Source organism: Salmo trutta, chromosome 21, assembly GCF_901001165.1.
Source record: "Salmo trutta chromosome 21, fSalTru1.1, whole genome shotgun sequence".
NCBI classification, from domain to species: domain Eukaryota; kingdom Metazoa; phylum Chordata; class Actinopteri; order Salmoniformes; family Salmonidae; genus Salmo; species Salmo trutta.
In genome coordinates this window covers 15,334,326-15,351,643 of record NC_042977.1, presented here as the reverse complement: position 1 = coordinate 15,351,643, position 17,318 = coordinate 15,334,326, and the positions used below count along the sequence as shown (strand labels likewise).

The 17,318-nt window shown below is 46.0% G+C and overlaps 1 protein-coding gene across 2 annotated transcripts in view; it reads left to right on the top strand.

Annotated features, from left to right (window-relative positions):
* The first annotated feature begins 85 nt into the window (after nucleotides 1-85).
* si:ch211-106h4.4 (MAM and LDL-receptor class A domain-containing protein 1) overlaps nucleotides 86-17,318 on the top strand; it is a 42,457-nt gene continuing 25,224 nt past the window's right edge. Inside the window, exons 1-19 of one of the 2 annotated variants that reach the window (XM_029704463.1) lie at nucleotides 86-220; nucleotides 614-742; nucleotides 920-1,019; nucleotides 1,432-1,597; nucleotides 1,762-1,904; nucleotides 2,021-2,088; nucleotides 4,134-4,265; nucleotides 4,512-4,636; nucleotides 8,973-9,213; nucleotides 9,318-9,586; nucleotides 11,899-11,989; nucleotides 12,178-12,318; nucleotides 13,858-13,968; nucleotides 14,308-14,435; nucleotides 14,527-14,695; nucleotides 14,973-15,092; nucleotides 15,617-15,771; nucleotides 16,263-16,358; nucleotides 17,099-17,189. In XM_029704463.1, coding sequence (XP_029560323.1) covers nucleotides 688-742; nucleotides 920-1,019; nucleotides 1,432-1,597; nucleotides 1,762-1,904; nucleotides 2,021-2,088; nucleotides 4,134-4,265; nucleotides 4,512-4,636; nucleotides 8,973-9,213; nucleotides 9,318-9,586; nucleotides 11,899-11,989; nucleotides 12,178-12,318; nucleotides 13,858-13,968; nucleotides 14,308-14,435; nucleotides 14,527-14,695; nucleotides 14,973-15,092; nucleotides 15,617-15,771; nucleotides 16,263-16,358; nucleotides 17,099-17,189 — 2,401 coding nt within the window. In that variant the 5' untranslated portion in view covers nucleotides 86-220; nucleotides 614-687. Of the gene's footprint in view, nucleotides 221-613; nucleotides 743-919; nucleotides 1,020-1,431; nucleotides 1,598-1,761; nucleotides 1,905-2,020; nucleotides 2,089-4,133; nucleotides 4,266-4,511; nucleotides 4,637-8,972; nucleotides 9,214-9,317; nucleotides 9,587-11,898; nucleotides 11,990-12,177; nucleotides 12,319-13,833; nucleotides 13,969-14,307; nucleotides 14,436-14,526; nucleotides 14,696-14,972; nucleotides 15,093-15,616; nucleotides 15,772-16,262; nucleotides 16,359-17,098; nucleotides 17,190-17,318 lie in introns of both variants that reach the window. The other variant, XM_029704461.1, reaches the window with a different exon arrangement.

The window sequence follows — 17,318 nt, the reverse complement described above, 5'->3', positions numbered from 1 at the left end:
CAGTTTGCCAATGTAATGTTGTCATTAAAATATACAAGGATCAGATCCAGGAAGTCCAGGCACTCCTCTAATAGGAATTTTTCTTTTTCAGTCTTTTTGATCCTAGTTTCCTGTTGTCCTGAGAGAGACTTCCTGTGTGCGTCAGGCAAATGTGTCCCCGTTGATGATGTCTGTGATTTCAAGGACGACTGTGACGATGGTTCCGATGAGGAGTTCTGTGGTACGTCAATCTGGAATCTTCCTCCGGCTTCTCTGCATACTCTTCAGCTCTAGAGAGCTATCTTTCTCTTCTCTCTGTTCAACTCTTCGTTCTTCTCGTTCAAAATGCCCGACAGAGGCTATGGGAACCAGTTGTTTCTTCCTTTGATAAAAAAAACACCATTCTGTCTAACAATCAAACACTTTCTATCCCTTTAGTTTTAGTCTTAGTGTTTCTCTAACGCGTCTCAGACTGTTTGCTGCGTCATATTCATTAGGGCACACCGTAGCAAAGCGTTTTCAATTTTTAAAAAACAAGCGTTTCTACTGGACGAGTTCAGGTAGTCCATCCTTGTGTCCGCCTGTTATCTTCTGTTTTGTGCCCAATGAATATGACCCTGGTGTCCCCTCTCAGGGTCGTGTGATTTTGAGCGCCACTCCTGTGGATGGAACGACAGCAGTGTGGGAGTGTACCGCTGGAGTCTGGAGATGGCTAACATCAGCCTGATACCTGGACAGGACCACACCACGGGATCACCCTGGGGTATATGTCTCAATACACACAAGAAAGATGATCTCAGTGCTACGATGCTTTTGGGAAACCCAGCCCTAGTGAATAGAATGGTCACATAGCTCCATTGTTATGACTGCTGTGTTGTCCATGTGCATCTTTATACAGTATCTGTGCTGCCTGCTTGATGTGTGTGTTTATATGTCCCAGGTCATGTTATGCATGTGGAAGGAGACAAAGCAACACACTTTGCCAGGGCCGTGTTGGGGCATTCCGTTGACAAACCAATGGCTTTGGGATGCCAGATAAGGTAAGGAGAAATTCTGTACTAGTCAGCGTTTCCCTTTGATTTATGGCACAGCTGTTTTAATCACTGCGTAACAAAAAGAGAAGCAGGGAGAGTTCGTGAGGTGTAAAGTCATAGTTTTTCATCTGGGAATACATTTGTTTTGTGTCTTCTTAAAAGTATTTAATAACCTGATGGTGTATTGAAACAGCTATTTACTAAAATACAAACAAATGCGTTTCTATGTGGTAGCTAGAGCTCATCTACTATGATATCAAGAAAGGGTTTCAAATGTTGTTTGTGGGTTCTTAGCCAGACATGATCAGAGGTAATTGGCCTTAGCCATTACACATTAGCCATTACAACAAGAGGTCCAAGCCTCTTTGTTGAGGTCGCTACAGTAGCTGTTGTACTAAGGATGCTCTGATATTTCTAGCTTCTGGTACCACCTCTATGATGACTTTAGTGCATCCTCTCGGATCTATCTGGAGATGATCCGAAACACTGCGAGCACAGAATTACTGATGATCTACAAGCCACAGCAGACTAGAGGATGGGAGAATGCTACGGCCTTCATCGGTAATCAACCAGGAGGTTTCAAGGTTGGCATTGGAAACAAACACACACACACACACACACACACACACACACACACACACACACACACACACACACACACACACACACACACACACACACTCTCTCACACTCGTACACGCACACTCTTTTTCGCTCTTGCTCTCGCTCTCTTTTTCTCACCCCTTAGTTGGAGTTTTCTGTGGACCCCTCATCCCATGGAGTTCAGGACATCATGCTGGATGATATCCGCTTTGAGAGCTGTGGGGAAGGGGACATACCTGCAGGCTCCCAACTCCTCACCTGTGACTTTGAGAAGGACACCTGTGCCTGGTAATGACAATAACAATAACAACCATAATAAGAATCAATTTCATCTCCAGTCCTCATAATCATACTCATCATCATCATCATCCTTAAGATAACATTATTCCTGGTTATGTTTAAAGGTACCCAGACCACACTGTTTCCCTTCTGTGGAAAAGAGCAAGAGGAATAGACCACACTACTGGCAGTGGTAAGTCAAGTGTTTGCCAAACCACAGACTAGATCATATCCTAGATGGAGAGATGGAAGGAGAGGTGTTTTAGTCAGGAAATGTAAACAGGATTATTCTCTTGGTGTGTGTTTTGTTTATTTCATTGTGTATGTATTGGATATTGTCTACACTACATATGCAAAAGTATGTGGACACCCCTTCGAATTAGTGGATTTGGCTACTTCAGCCACAACCGTTGCTGACATGTGTCTTAAAATCAAACACACAGCCATGCAATCTCCATAGACAAACATTGGCAGTAGAATGGCCTTACTGAAGAGCTCAGTGACTTTCAACGTGGACTGTCATAGGATGCCACCTTTCCAACAAGTCAGTTGGTCAAATTGTTGCCCTGCTAGAGCTTCCCCGGTCAACTGTAAGTGCTGTTAATGTGAAGTGGAAACCTCTAGGAGCAACAACAGCTCAGCCACAATGTGGTAGGCCTCACAAGCTCACAGAACGGGACCACTGAGTGCTGAAGCGTGTAGCGCATAAAAATCGTCTGTCCTCGGTTGCAACACTCACTACTGAGTTCCAAACTGCCTCTGGAAGCAAAGTCAGCACAATAACTGTTAGTTGGGAGCTTAGTGAAATGGCTTTCCATGGCCATGTAGCCGCACACAGGTCTAAGATCACAATGCCAAGCGTCAGCTGGAGTGGTGCGAAGTTCACCGCCATTGGACTCTGTGGAAACTCGGTGGAAATGCGTTCTCTGGAGTGATTAATCACCAGTGATTAGTCACCATCTGGCAGTCCGACAGATGCTACAGCATACAATGACATTCTAGACAATTCTGTGCTTCCAAGTTTGTGGCAACAGTTTGGGAAAGGCTCTTTCCTGTTTCAGCATGACAATGCCACCGTGCACAAAGCGAAGTCCATACAGAAATGATTTGTTGAGATCGGTGTGGAAAAACTTAACTGGCCTGCACAGAGCCCTGACCTCAACGCCATCGAACACCTTTAGGATGAATTGGAATGCCGACTGCGAGCCAGGCCCAATTGCCCAACATCAGTGCTTGACCTCAATAATGCTCTTGTGGCTGAATGGAAGCAAGTCCCTGCAGCAATGTTCCAACATCTAGTTGAAAGCCTTTCCAGAAGAGTGGAGGCTGTTATAGCAGCAGAGGGGGGACCAACTCAATATTAATGCCCATGATTTTGGAATGAGATGTTCGACCGAGCAGGTGTCCACATACTTTTGGTAATGTAGTGTATGTTTCTGTAGATTACATTTCACATGGTAATCAGAAACTAGGTTTCCATCCAATTGGAGACAGATTTTCATGCAAATATGCTAAAACCTGCATAAAAATAATATGTGCATTTCCCATCAGAGATGTGTTTCCATCAAATTGACTTGTTGCGGATTAAATGCTGTGCGGGATGACGTTGTGCACATAAAAATAACTTTTGCGATTAAATTCCCATTTACCGAATAAAAAAATGTTACAAGTTTTGTCACAAACATTGTTGCGTTATAGCGAATGTGCCCACTCTGAAGTTGGCACATGCCAACAACTCAGATACAGTGCTGGTAGGCTAGCCTATTATTATGGACTAGAGCGAGATTCTTTTTATTTGTCAAATGGCAGCCAAGAATGGATCATCATGTCACCAGAATAAGACCATCAATATTTATTGGAAAGGAGCATCAAACTCATCACCTTGCACTTTCACCACCCTGTGAAGTTCATCCTAACGAGTCGTAGTTGGAGGTGACTCCAAGTTTACTTCGATATGATGGTTATTATATCAATATGTGTTCATGAATGCGTTTTCACCGCCATTTCTCACATAATTAATTTTACTCAAACAAAAAGATCCCACCTAGCGATTTTTTTTTTTTTTACCAAAGACTTCCATTTTTTTTATCCATACTTTACTTGCATAAAAAAGTTGGATGGAAACCTGGTTAGAGTACAAGATCGTTCTCAACTGTGTGTGTGTGTGTGTGTGTGTGTGTGTGTGTGTGTGTCTGTGTCTGTGTCTGTGTCTGTGCGTGCATGTACTTGCGTTAACAGGTTATTTCATGTCCATTAACGCCAGCAGCAGGCTGGACCCCTCATCAACAGCCAGACTCATCAGCTACCCTCAGCCAGCAGGCACAGTCATCTGTGTTAGCTTCTGGTATCGCATGTACGGCAGTGATATTGGTAAGGTATTTTTTTAGGCTCCACTGATGGCCAAATTCAATATCTTTGAACTCATTATTTGCTAAAGGCAATTAGTATTTTCTTCGTCCCAATAAAGATACAATTGAGTGGGGAGTTTCAATAGGCATGATAACTCTGACATCAGACTCCGAGGAGGCCAAAGGGGATCAAAACAGACCAAATGGTGCCTACTACCTATTGTAGTAGTAGTTGAACAGAAATGACCCCTATCTGGTTCTTCTCCAGGCTCCGTGAGGTTCCTCACCAAGTCAACCAGAGAGCCAGAGACTGTTGTGTGGATGAGACATGGGACTCAGGGGAACAAGTGGCGCTTTACAGACCTTACCTTCACCACTGACACCCCACTACAGGTACATACCAAATGTCAATTTAGAATACATTTACATATTTGTAGGGGGTAGATGTATTTTTTGTAATAATACATTTTTCAAGGCAAACAAGGCCAAATAAATGATTGGTTGCCTCAGTGCCTGTGTGATCCAGTGGTTACAGCCGATGACCCGGCACACGTATGCCAGAGTCGACATGGGTTTGAATCAATAATGTATATAAACCCTGGATTGCTGAGGCTATGTGTTGGTACTCCCCAGTAGGAACAGTCCTCCATAGGAATGAATAGTATTTCACTAAACATTTTCAAGGACAAAATTACATGTATTAAAGTATTTTTTTGTTGTAGTCGGGACAGTATCATTAGTAATCTCAAAAAATTATACTTTAAGGAAAATGTTTTACATATTTTTTAATGTTAATGTTTAGCTCACATAGTATAATTTAAAAGTATGCACTAAGGTGTCTGTAATAGAATAAATGTGGCAAAAATGAATGTAGACAGGAGGCAGCGCCAATTGGCCCAGCGTCGTCCGGGTTCGTGGAGGGTTTGGCCGGCCGGGTTGCACGGTATTTCCTCTGACACATGGTGCGGCTCGCTTCCGGTTTAAGCAAGCAGTGTGTCAAGAAACAGTGCAGCTTGGCAGGGTCATGTTTCGGGGGACGTGTGATTCTCGACTTTCACCTCTCCCAAGTCCATACAGGAGTTGCAGCGATGGGACATGACTGTAACTACCAATTGGGGAGAAAAAGGGGTATAAAATATATATATATATATATATATATATATATATATATGCTACGGACTTTGTTTGGTGTCAGTCTTCACTGAAGACTACCTGTGCTGGAGGACATCTGCAAGATGCTGCTTGTCACGTCCTGACCAGCAGATGGAGCTGTTGTAGTAGTTTTGGGGTCAGGACGTGGCAGTCTTGTATGTGTGTGATTGTTCTGTGTTGGTCTTGTGACTCCTGATCAGGAACAGCTGGGGATCGTTGTTCCTGATTGGGAGTCATATATGTAGGAGTATGTTTGTCACTTGGTTTTGTGGGTAGTTGTTTTTGCACTGCATTGGTGAGCCTGCAAAACTGTTTAGTGTTGTGGGTATCATTTATTGTTTTGTCAAGTGGATGCTTTACTCTTTTTTTGTTAATGAAAATATGAGTATCCACAAGTCCGCTGCATTTTGGTCTTCCCTGCAACACAACGAAGGATTTTGTGACAGAACTACCCACCACCAAAGGACCAAGCAGCGGAGAAGAGGACAGAGGCAAGTGAGGGAGGAATGTTGGAAGCAGCGCGCTTGGGAGGTGATGGATTCCTGGTCGCTGGAGGTGTTGACGGAGAGGATTGACTGGACATGGGAGCAGTTGCGGGTCCACTGTGACAACCTGCCTGGGAGGCAGGTAGAACCTGAGAGGCAGCCCCAATAATTTTTTAGGGGGGGGCACAAGGGCTATTTGGCGGGGCGAGATTACAGCCCCAGGCCAGCTCCCCGTACCCTGGTAGGGCAGACTGGACAGGTCCCGTGCTTTGGGGTTGGGGCTGTGGTGAGGCCTGGGATTTTCAGGCCGGTAGGCAAGGTACCAGTGCCCCGCATGTGCCAGGGCGAAGTAGGCATCGAGCCGGAAGGGGTGATGTCAACCCTGCGCTCAAGACCGCCAGTGCGCCCTTTTGGTCCGGTGTTTCCCGCTAGACGCACTAGCATGGAGGTGCGTGTTCCCGATCTGGTACGCCCAGCACCACGCACCAGGCTTCAAGTGCGTAAACCCAGCCTCGCCAGTCAACAGTCACCAGAGCTGCCCGCCAGTCAACAGTCACCAAAGCTGCCCGCCAGTCAACAGTCACCAGAGCTGCCCGCCAGTCAACAGTCACCAGAGCTGCCCGCCAGTGAGGAATCGCCAGAGCCGCCCACTAGTCACGAGCTGCCAGAGTGGCCAGACTGCCCCGAGCTGCCAGAGTGGCCAGACTGCCCCGAGCTGCCAGAGTGGCCAGACTGCCCCGAGCTGCCAGAGTGGCCAGACTGCCCCGAGCTGCCAGAGTGGCCAGACTGCCCCGAGCTGCCAGAGTGGCCAGACTGCCCCGAGCTGCCAGAGTGGCCAGACTGCCCCGAGCTGCCAGAGTGGCCAGACTGCCCCGAGCTGCCAGAGTGGCCAGACTGCCCCGAGCTGCCAGAGTGGCCAGACTGCCCCGAGCTGCCAGAGTGGCCAGACTGCCCCGAGCTGCCAGAGTGGCCAGACTGCCCCGAGCTGCCAGAGTGGCCAGACTGCCCCGAGCTGCCAGAGTGGCCAGACTGCCCCGAGCTGCCAGAGTGGCCAGACTGCCCCGAGCTGCCAGAGTGGCCAGACTGCCCCGAGCTGCCAGAGTGGCCAGACTGCCCCGAGCTGCCCCGAGCTGCCAGACTGCCCCGAGCTGCCCCGAGCTGCCAGACTGCCCCGAGCTGCCCCGAGCGGCCAGACTGCCCCGAGCTGCCCCGAGCTGGCCAGACTGCCCCGAGCTGCCCCGAGCTGGCCAGACTGCCCCGAGCTGGCCAGACTGCCCCGAGCTGCCCCGAGCTGACCAGACTGCCCCGAGCTGGCTAGACTGCCCCGAGCGGCCAGACTGCCCCGAGCTGCCAGAGCGGCCCTCCTGCCCCCCGGCCCAGCCCGAGGGGCCCGTCTGCCTGGCGCAGCTATCAGCGCCACCGGAGTGGGCGACGCCGAGGGTGGAGCAAGGTCCACGTCCTGCACCTGAGCCACCTCCAGGATAGGTGGGTTGGGGAGGGAGGGTGTAGCACAGTGCCGTCGTTGACGGTAGCCACCCTCCCTTCCCTCCCTTATTGTTTAGGGGTTATTGTTTATGGGTTTTGTTGGGGATTTTGTTTGTTGGTGTTTTTTGTTGTTAGGTGCATTCCGGGGTCTGCACCTTGAGGGGGGGGTACTGTCACGTCCTGACCAGCAGATGGAGCTGTTGTAGTAGTTTTGGGGTCAGGACGTGGCAGTCTTGTATGTGTGTGATTGTTCTGTGTTGGTCTTGTGACTCCTGATCAGGAACAGCTGGGGATCGTTGTTCCTGATTGGGAGTCATATATGTAGGAGTATGTTTGTCACTTGGTTTTGTGGGTAGTTGTTTTTGCACTGCGTTGGTGAGCCTGCAAAACTGTTTAGTGTTGTGGGTATCATTTATTGTTTTGTCAAGTGGATGCTTTACTCTTTTTTTGTTCATTAAAATATGAGTATCCACAACTCCGCTGCATTTTGGTCTTCCCTGCAACACAACGAAGGATTTTGTGACACTGCTGGCAGGGTTAAATAATAAATTAATGTCAAATCAGTTAGACTAAGTTCTTGTCTTTTTTGTTTGCTGTCACAGTTTACCATAAGGTGTAAAAAAATGACCAAACTAAATTTGTAACTAATACTTCTGACTGGATACTTTGTTTACTCTTACTGGAGGAGCTGCTTAAGAGGGCTTGAGTAGTCTCTTAATTGAGTAAATTACAATCTACTTTTACTAAAGTACAGATGTTCAGTACTTTACCCACCTCTGCAAATTATACGTAGCCTAACTATAAACCGTGGGCCAGCATCCACACTGGAGGAAAGTTTGTCGTTCTACAGTAGGCCTAAATCAATCAGCTGACGGCAGGGAAACAAACAGTAGCCTATTATTGGTTTTCACATCTTTCATTATGTGACAATGGACAGGCTAACGGGTAGCCTTCAGAATGTAGCCTATTGGAATATCATCAAAAAACAAGGCGTCTATTGCAACCGTCGATGGCACTAGATGATCGCCAGTTGATGTCTTGTTAAACCATATGCGCTAAATTCACCCGCACAGCTGATCTCAATTGCAACCATTATTGGTCACCTCATTTCCTCTCCATAAAAGATGATGTTGGTGTTACCTTAGTCAGAGATCTGTATATGATGATGAGATGCTCATGTCTCCGCCCTAACAATGGGAGTCGTTGTCTCAAAAGCAGGAATCGCAGGCATCAAGTTTAGGCCTGCATATTATTAAGCCCACAGAAACGCATTGGTCTTATTCTGGACAGATTTTGGTGAGAGTGAGCCCTCTCGCTTTGCCTCTTCCTCTTTGTCTTGGTCCTGCTTGCAACCAAAGTCCTTCGTGATACGCTTGCCCTCTGGTTGGTATTTTCATCAGAACAACTTAGTCCTTTTTTAACAGACTAAGGGCGACTTACAGTATCTATTTGACAAGCGTTCTGTAAAATGCACCATTGAAAGCATCCTGTCGGGCTGTATCACCGCCTGGTACGGCAAATGCACCATCTATACATTTTGACCATATACCATCTGTATTTTTCAATGTATTGTCATGTATTTTGACCACATAACGTGTGTTTTTCAGTTCATATTGGAGGCTGTGGTGGGTGGTAAGAAAGGTAGCATTGTCATAGACGACGTGGTAGTGAGCAGCAGCAGCAATGTGAATGGCTCCTGTCCGGCGGAGAGAGAGTGCACCTTCCAGGGGTCCCTGTGTGGCCTGCAGGTGGAGATGTCTGGAGACTTCACCTGGAACAGAACCACCGGGGCCCTGGGGGCCAACACCTCCAGCCCAGCGCTGGATCACACTCTGGGTACTGAACTGGGTGAGAGAGACACGCACGCACACACATGCACGCACACAAGCAGGCACTCGTACACACACACACACACACACTCATCCTGTATATGATGATATGTTTTTGCTCAGGATACTACCTGAGTGCCCAGCTGTGGAACCACCACGTGGGTAGCAGGGGACGTATGATAACGGGGCTGAACGATGCCACCCCTCGCAGTGGAGAGTGCTGGATGTTTTGGTACCACATGGAGGGCAGGGCCTCAGGGGAGCTCAACATCTACCTGCAGCCCTTCCCAGGCTCCAGGATCCAGACCCTACTGTGGAGCAGGACTGGAGACCAGGGAGATCGCTGGAGACACGGCCGAACTACGGTCCTCAGCCCTGATATACCTTACCAGGTACATGCAGACACTACTGGCACTGCTTTTACTACTACTGGTGCTACTACTACTATTACTATTACTACTACTGCTTCTGCCACTACTACCACTACTATTACTATTACTACTACTACGACTACTGCTGATGCTGCTACTGCTACCACCACTATTACTTCTGCTACAATTACTACTGCTACTACTATTACTGCTGCTGCTGCTACTACTACTATGGATTATTTGTAATTGAGGTTAAGTAGTCAAATTACAAAAATGAAGTAACTGTAATCAGCCCGGATGACTTAAAAACATTCTTCATCAGGATTACAGTTACTTTCTTAAACAGCTAATGACATTTAGGATTTCTTCATCTAATATAAATAGGAACATTTGATAACACTTCGTCAGCACTGCTGTCATTTTGTGCACCCTCAATGTCACGTCCTGCCCAGGTAAAGAGGTCATTTGCCATAGTAAAATGGTCAGGGCGTGGCAGGGGGTTGTTTTGTGTGGGTTTTTGGGTTTTCTGTTTCTATGTGGGAGTGTTCTAGTTTTCTATTTCTATGTGTTGTTTTTCCATGTTTGGCCGGGTATGGTTTCCAATCAGAGGCAGGTGTCTTTCGTTGTCTTTGATTGGAAGCCATACTTAGGCAGCCTGTTTTCCTTTGGGGTTTGTGGGTAGTTGTTTTCCGTTTAGTCTAAGTGTACCTGACGGGACTGTTGGTCGTTTTGTTGTTTTTCGTTATTAAGTGTCTTCATTAAAGAATTAAGAATGAGCACTATCCACGCTGCGTCTTGGTCTCCATTCAACGACCCCTGTGACCCTCAAGACTTTTCACATGCTCTCAACCCGGCAAGATTCTATTGTCCTGCTGAGCGCCCATCAAGGGTGCATGGCTTCTTTTGTATTCCAATTGATTGAATCAATAGATTAGGCTACCAAACCATTTACCACAGGCCTGGTCAATCAGAAAGTTGTCTGGACTCAATAGAGTTGCTGCTTTGTAGTGTATTTACAGTTCACTCTGTCTCTGAGTAGCGGGAAAGAAAATGCTATCTAATCGAGCAACATTTCAAACCGAGAATTGTAGAACCTATTGTCCAACCCAAATGTTATGGTAATCAGTGGTTAAGGTTATACATCACAGTATCTTGAATCACGCATTCCTGCTCGGACATGCTAATTAATTTAAACAATTGATTTATTGAATCATACCATTTTAGTAGTCTATTAGACTTAAGTCATTTGAGTGAGTTTAAGATAAGATCATTAGACTACTCGTTTGTTCTATTGCCTGACCCCGCATGACCACATTTGTTGGCTTGTGCCGCCAACTGAAAACGTTAGGAAAAGGTTTCTATTGAGCCCTGTGGATGGTTTCACAATATCAAATAGAATGTGAGTTATAGCATCTGTATGCTTTCACACCAGTCCCCAAATTAGAAATAGTCATGTTACGATATTTTAGTTGCAGTTAAAATATGCCCGGGTGTTAGAATTGAAAGTAATCCAAAAGTAATCGGTTACGTTACTGATTACTTTATTTTTCATGTTAAAAGTAATCTGCCCAACACTGACTATTACTACACAACTGAATTGAAATCACATTGACCCCAACTGTGGTGTTTGCATGAGAAAGCCAAACACACATTTTGGTCATACATTAATTAGCACTAGAAGTAGATCCACACTGATACAGTGTTTTATCACATATAAACCATTAAACATTTGATTGAGCGTCATAAATCATCTTCAAATGAAAAGATAAAGAAAAGAGACATCTTGCTTTTCTGTGCTGGCACGTACATGGTTGAGTTTGTCACAAAGTCCGCCATGGTCTGCGATATAATCTTTGGATAATCTGAAAAATGGAAATATACCCTTAACGTAATCAGACACGTTTTGTGCAAGCAGTCTGGTGAGTGCTGACGTGCAATCTGCAGGTAGGTCGTGCACTTCAACCCTTCAGTAGACCACTAAAGGTGTACTAGCACACACAGAGAGTCAGAATGAGAGTACGGGGTGATATCTAGGCATCCTATTGGCACCCTATTCCCTAAATAGTGCACTACCTTTGACCAGAGCCCTACAGTGGTGCACTATATAGGGAATAGAGTGCCATTTCAGACAAACCCTAGTATGATTTCTACTCTGGGATTCAGCTGAGGACACCTTCAGCTGAGGACCACTGTTTACTGTTTACTGTACCCTGTAATCTATTTTCCCACTCATTTACACTTATGGACCCTGTACGTATTGTAGTACAATCAAACACAGACAGTTTATAGATTTGACTCACTAAGATTATGGCAATGTGTTTCCTGATTGACAGGTCATCTTTGAGGCTGTGGCCGGGGATGGCCGGGAAGGGGACATTGCCATTGATGACCTCACCCTTGTTAATGGGCCATGTCCACCACAAGGTGAGTGTGTCAATGAATCGATGACCAGTGGGATGTTAATGTAAAAAAAAAATACACACAGAAACCAGAAAGGCTCTGAAAGCTATTCTTACTATGTGTGTGTTCTTGAGTTTGTGCACGCGTCCATCCATCCATATGTGTGTGCACGTAAGTCCATGCGTCCATCAGTGTGTGTGTGTGTTCTGCAGGGTTCTGTGACTTTGAGATGGACTACTGTGGCTGGCTGAACAGTCCCCCAGCTGAGTCAGGAGTAGACTGGGAGTGGTGGTCAGGGTCCAGTGGAGGACGCTTCTCTCCAACAGTGGACCACACCACCAACTCTGGCCAGGGTAGGCTGACGGTGTGACTGAGGGGGTTTGATCCCAGACTCATATCAAACATCTCCAATCCCCCAAAAATGTCTATTGTGTTATTGACTGTACGCTTGTTTATTCCATGTGTTTATCTTGGCCAGGTCGCAGTTGTAAATGAGAACTTGTTCTCAACTAGCTTACCTGGTTAAATAAAGGTTAAATAAAAATTAAATAAATAAAAGTGGTCTAAGGCACTGCATCGCAGTGCTAGCTGTGCCACCAGAGATTCTGGGTTCGAGCCCAGGCTCTGCCGCAGCCGGACGCTACCGGGAGGCCTGTGGGGCGGTGCACAATTGGCCCAGCATCGCCCGGGTTAGGGAGGGTTTTTGTGGTGGTTAATTTCTGTATTACCAAATGAGGAGAGAGACAAACTTCACACACCAGTCAGAGTTATACTTAAACTACGTCTTTAATAATAAGAGCTTTGCAATAGCAATGACTTTCAACGATTCGCCATTTCTAATGAACTGTTGAGAGTGACAACACAATGACTACTGAGATCTTTTATAGCAAAGATACACCCCTCTCAACCTACATGACGAACAACAGATACATAGAATGGTCACAAGGTTAAGATTTGTATGAAAGGTATCTATAATACTTAGCAGACAGCAACTGCTGTGTCAACAGTTTTCATTGTATAGACCAGTGTCTGGTCCTCCTACTCCAAACTGGAACCGTCTCACCCTGGTACGGTATAGCACAAAAACATTACCTCATGTTATCTGGTATGCTCTTTAGGTTTTATCACCCAAAGACATTGTAAATCTCCTCTGTCAGTGTTATCTCATAGAGGCCCATCCTCAGTAGAACACACACACACAATAGTTAACAAAATACTCCATTCTGTTGAATAAAACAACCATTATAATGCAATGCAAGCATTATAACATAATCTTGCAATTTCCACGCCATTTGGCCGGCAGGGATATCCTTGTCTCATCGCGCACTAGCGACTCCTGTGGCGGGCCGGGCGCAGTGCACGCTGACCAGGTCGCCAGGTTTACGGTGTTTCCTCCGACACATTGGTGCGGCTGGCTTCCGGGTTGGATGTGCATTGTGTCAAGAAGCAGTGCGGCTAGGTTGGGTTGTGTTTCAGAGGACGCATGGCTCTCGACCTTCGCCTCTCCCGAGTCCGTACGGGGGTTGCAGCGATGAGACAAGACAGTAGACACTACCAATTGGATACCATGAAATTGGGGAGAAAACGGGGTAAAAGATAAAAATAAAAAATATATTAAAAAAACTATGTGCCACAAGATCATATTTGACCGCTGAGCTAAAGTCTTAGCTCAACGTTAGGCTTGGGGAGCTAAAACACGTCTTCAAGCCTGTGTGACAAATTGGGTTTGAGCTCTGGTCGGCCCTGTGCCACAAGACAGTGTTAGCCTGCTGACGTTTATACCCAGGGCACAGCGTTTCCCGCTGTGGTTTCCATTGTCTAAAGAAAATGGCTTTACTTGTGTTGTTTGTTGTGGCTCTCCTCTCCAGGACACTACATCATCTTCTCAACAGGTGTATTGTCCTCTGGACTGGAGATTACCCAGCTGCAGAGTGAACCTATGGAGGCGGTAGAGAATGCATGTATAGAGTTCTGGTACTTCATGGACATGTGGGGAGCTATGGGTAAGTAGCCTAAACTGGCTCTGATATGGCTGTAAAGGGTGAAGGATATAATGCGAAACAATAAACTGATCTTGCATGCACAGGAGGTCGGTGGCACCTTTATTGGGGAGAACGGACTTGTGGTAATGGCTGAAGCGGAGTCAGTGGAATGGTATCAAATACATCTAACACATGGTTTCCAGGTGTTTGAGGCCATTCCATTTGCTCCGTTCCACCCATTATTATGAGCCGTCCTCCCCTCAACAGCCTCCTGTGAGTGTAATACCATGCCACTATATGGCCTACTGGTGTCATACATACCAAAAAAAAGTGTGCATTTAGTGTTTGCTTCCGCCCCAGAACATATGGAGCTGACAGTGTATGTGAACGAGACAGGCGTTCTACGGTCAATATGGAGCAGATTTGGTAAACTCGGCACAATCTGGTATCAGGCCATGGTGGACTACAACGCTACAGGACCACACCAGGTCAGACAACGGTCAACCAATAAGACAGCGGTCAACCAATGTACTAGTGAGCATTCATGTAGACATTGTTGGACCATGTGTTTTGTTGCAGATCATATTTTCTACCAAGCGCCCAGGCAGCGAAGACGGAGGCATAGCCCTGGATGACATCCACGTTAGAATGAACCTGACCTGTGCAGAGCTGATCCCAACCACTTTAGCCCCCACCACAGTACCCACCACCCCTCCAGCCACCCCTATGGACTGCACCTTTGAACATGGTGAGGCACAGAGAAGAGGCTTACTAGGAAATACATTAACCTGGTCCCAGTTCTGTTTGCTATAGGTTTGCCAACCCTTCCTAGTTTAGCCTGAAGTCTCCTGGAATTGCGGAAGAATTCCAAGAACATTTACTAAGTTCTGATTGACATTAAGAATGAGTTGCATGGAGGGTTCAGCTTCATAAAGGAGCGCTGTGAAGATGCAATAACATAAGCCAGTAACAGAGAAGATAGGAAAACTACATGAGATGGAAATGTTCCTGTCTTTCCCCATCAGGCCTGTGTAACTGTGTCCAGGAGAGCGACGATGCCTTCGACTGGGTCCACTCCCAAGGCCTGCAGGTGGACCAGCCATGGAATGGACCGCTGTACGACCACACGGTCGGAAATGACAAAGGTACTGTTCTGGAAGAGCTAGCTACTGTCATGGAAATTCTACACAGGGACATTCCAAGTCCATTTTAAATGAATCATTGTTTGTTATCAGCATGCTTGAGAGGTCACAGTCAAACTTAGATGCATAAAGTACCGGTCTGAAGTGAGCTTCTCCCACGGGGCAGTCCCGTTAGATCCCTTTATATACTGGTTACATGTTACATAGGCATAGTTCATAGGGTTGGTTCCGTCATGCGTCTGGCACCATCTCCTACATATTCTGACCGTTCTGCCAGATGGTCCAAAGGAGGGGGTTATGTCGCCCCCCCCCTTATATCTTTACCAAGCACAGGCAGGAACCAAGGATTATTTATGACACTAAAACAAGATGAAATTTTGAAGGCAGTCTCTTCACAAGCTAAAATGTTACATCACATTACTCATAGGGAGACAAATTAAACATCCCTGCATCTGCCACAATTGTCACTCAAAGTGGCAAAGACTGTTATTTAAAAATGGCTGCTTTGTGTCCTGTGTGTGTGACAGGGTTTTACCTGATGGTGAATATGTCTGGTAGCGTGGACGGTGAGACCGCGGTCGTCTCTGTTCCTCTTACGTTCCAAACCACGGACCTCTGTGTTGGCTTCTGGTATTACATGTTGGGACCATCTGTGTCCAACCTGGACCTCTTAGTACAGACGGTATGCACAGTAGACAGCTACTACAGTATGGGCTGCTTTCCCAGACACAGACTCAACCGGGTCTTGGACTAAGAAGTACTTTCAATTCAGAATCCAAATTGAGCTTGTTTTTTTTAGTCCAGGACTAGGCTTAATCTCTGTCCTGGCCGTATATGTTTTACACTGATGTTTTATAAGGAGTTTTTACAACTCTGGGCCTTAGTTACATTATAATGAACATACAGAATTCCCTGATGACTGCTATTGCCCAAATCATTGTCTATATATGTATTAGTGGCAAGGGTGTTTAGAGTAACAAATAGTAGCCTTCTACAGTTGGTTGAACTGACCGTTGAACAAGTGCCTTTCATCACCAAGCTTTTACGTTATTGTCCTCTAACTTGCACCTAACTACCTTCTCGGCTAATAGTTCTGTTTTCTCAACGTGTCACATATAAGAGTATTGTAACATGTAGTATTACATGGAACAATAATCATTCTCTTCATGGTAGAAAACATCAAGAACTGTGGTGTGGACTCGCCAAGGCAGCCAGGATTCAGAGTGGATGAATGCACAGGTTCAACTCAGCATAGTAGACACACAGGTGGTATGCACACACGCGCGCACACACACACACACACAGTGGTAATGAGGGCTCAGAACAGGGCAGCACGGCTGGCCCTTGGATGTACATAGAGAGCTAATATTAATCATCTGCATGTCAATCTCTCCTGGTTCAAAGTGGAGGAGAGACTGACTTCATCACTACTTGTATATGTGAGAGGTTTACCTGATGGTACACACACGTGCACATTGACATGTTGAATGCACCGAGCTGTCGGTTTGAACTACTGGTGCGCAGCTCGGACACTTGTGCATACCCCACAAGACATGCCACAAGAGGTCTCTTCACAGTCCCCAAGTCCAGAACAGACTATGGGAGGCACACATTACTACATAGAGCCATGATTACATGGAACTCTATTCCACATCAAGTAACTGATGCAAGCAGTAGAATCAGATTTTAAAAACAGATAGAAATACACCATATAGAACAGCTGGGACTGTGAAGTAACACAAACATAGGCACAGACACATGCATACACACACACACACGATAACATACGCATTACGCACAGACGTGCACATAGATTTAGTACTGTAGATATGTGGTAGTGGTGGAGTAGGGGCCTGAGGGCACACAATGTGTTGTTAAATCTGTGAATGTATTGTAATGTTTTTAAAATTGTATAAACTGCGTTCATTTTGCTGAACCCCTGGAAGAGTAGCTGCTGCCTTGGCTAGTGGGGATCCATAATAAATGCACATGTATGATCTGTGGTCTAGTTTCAGTTCTCTGGAAGCAGGAATACCTCTGGCAGTGGGTTTATAGCCATCGATGATGTCACAGTCAAGGAAGGAGCCTGCAAAGATCAACGTAAGAGATGCGTTCATAATGGCTCTATAAACACACTGCCCTGTGAAGCATTTTTTAACACTGAAAGTGTGATTGTTGTTATTATATTGCCAACTAATGCACATAGGCTATACTATGTCGATCATATTA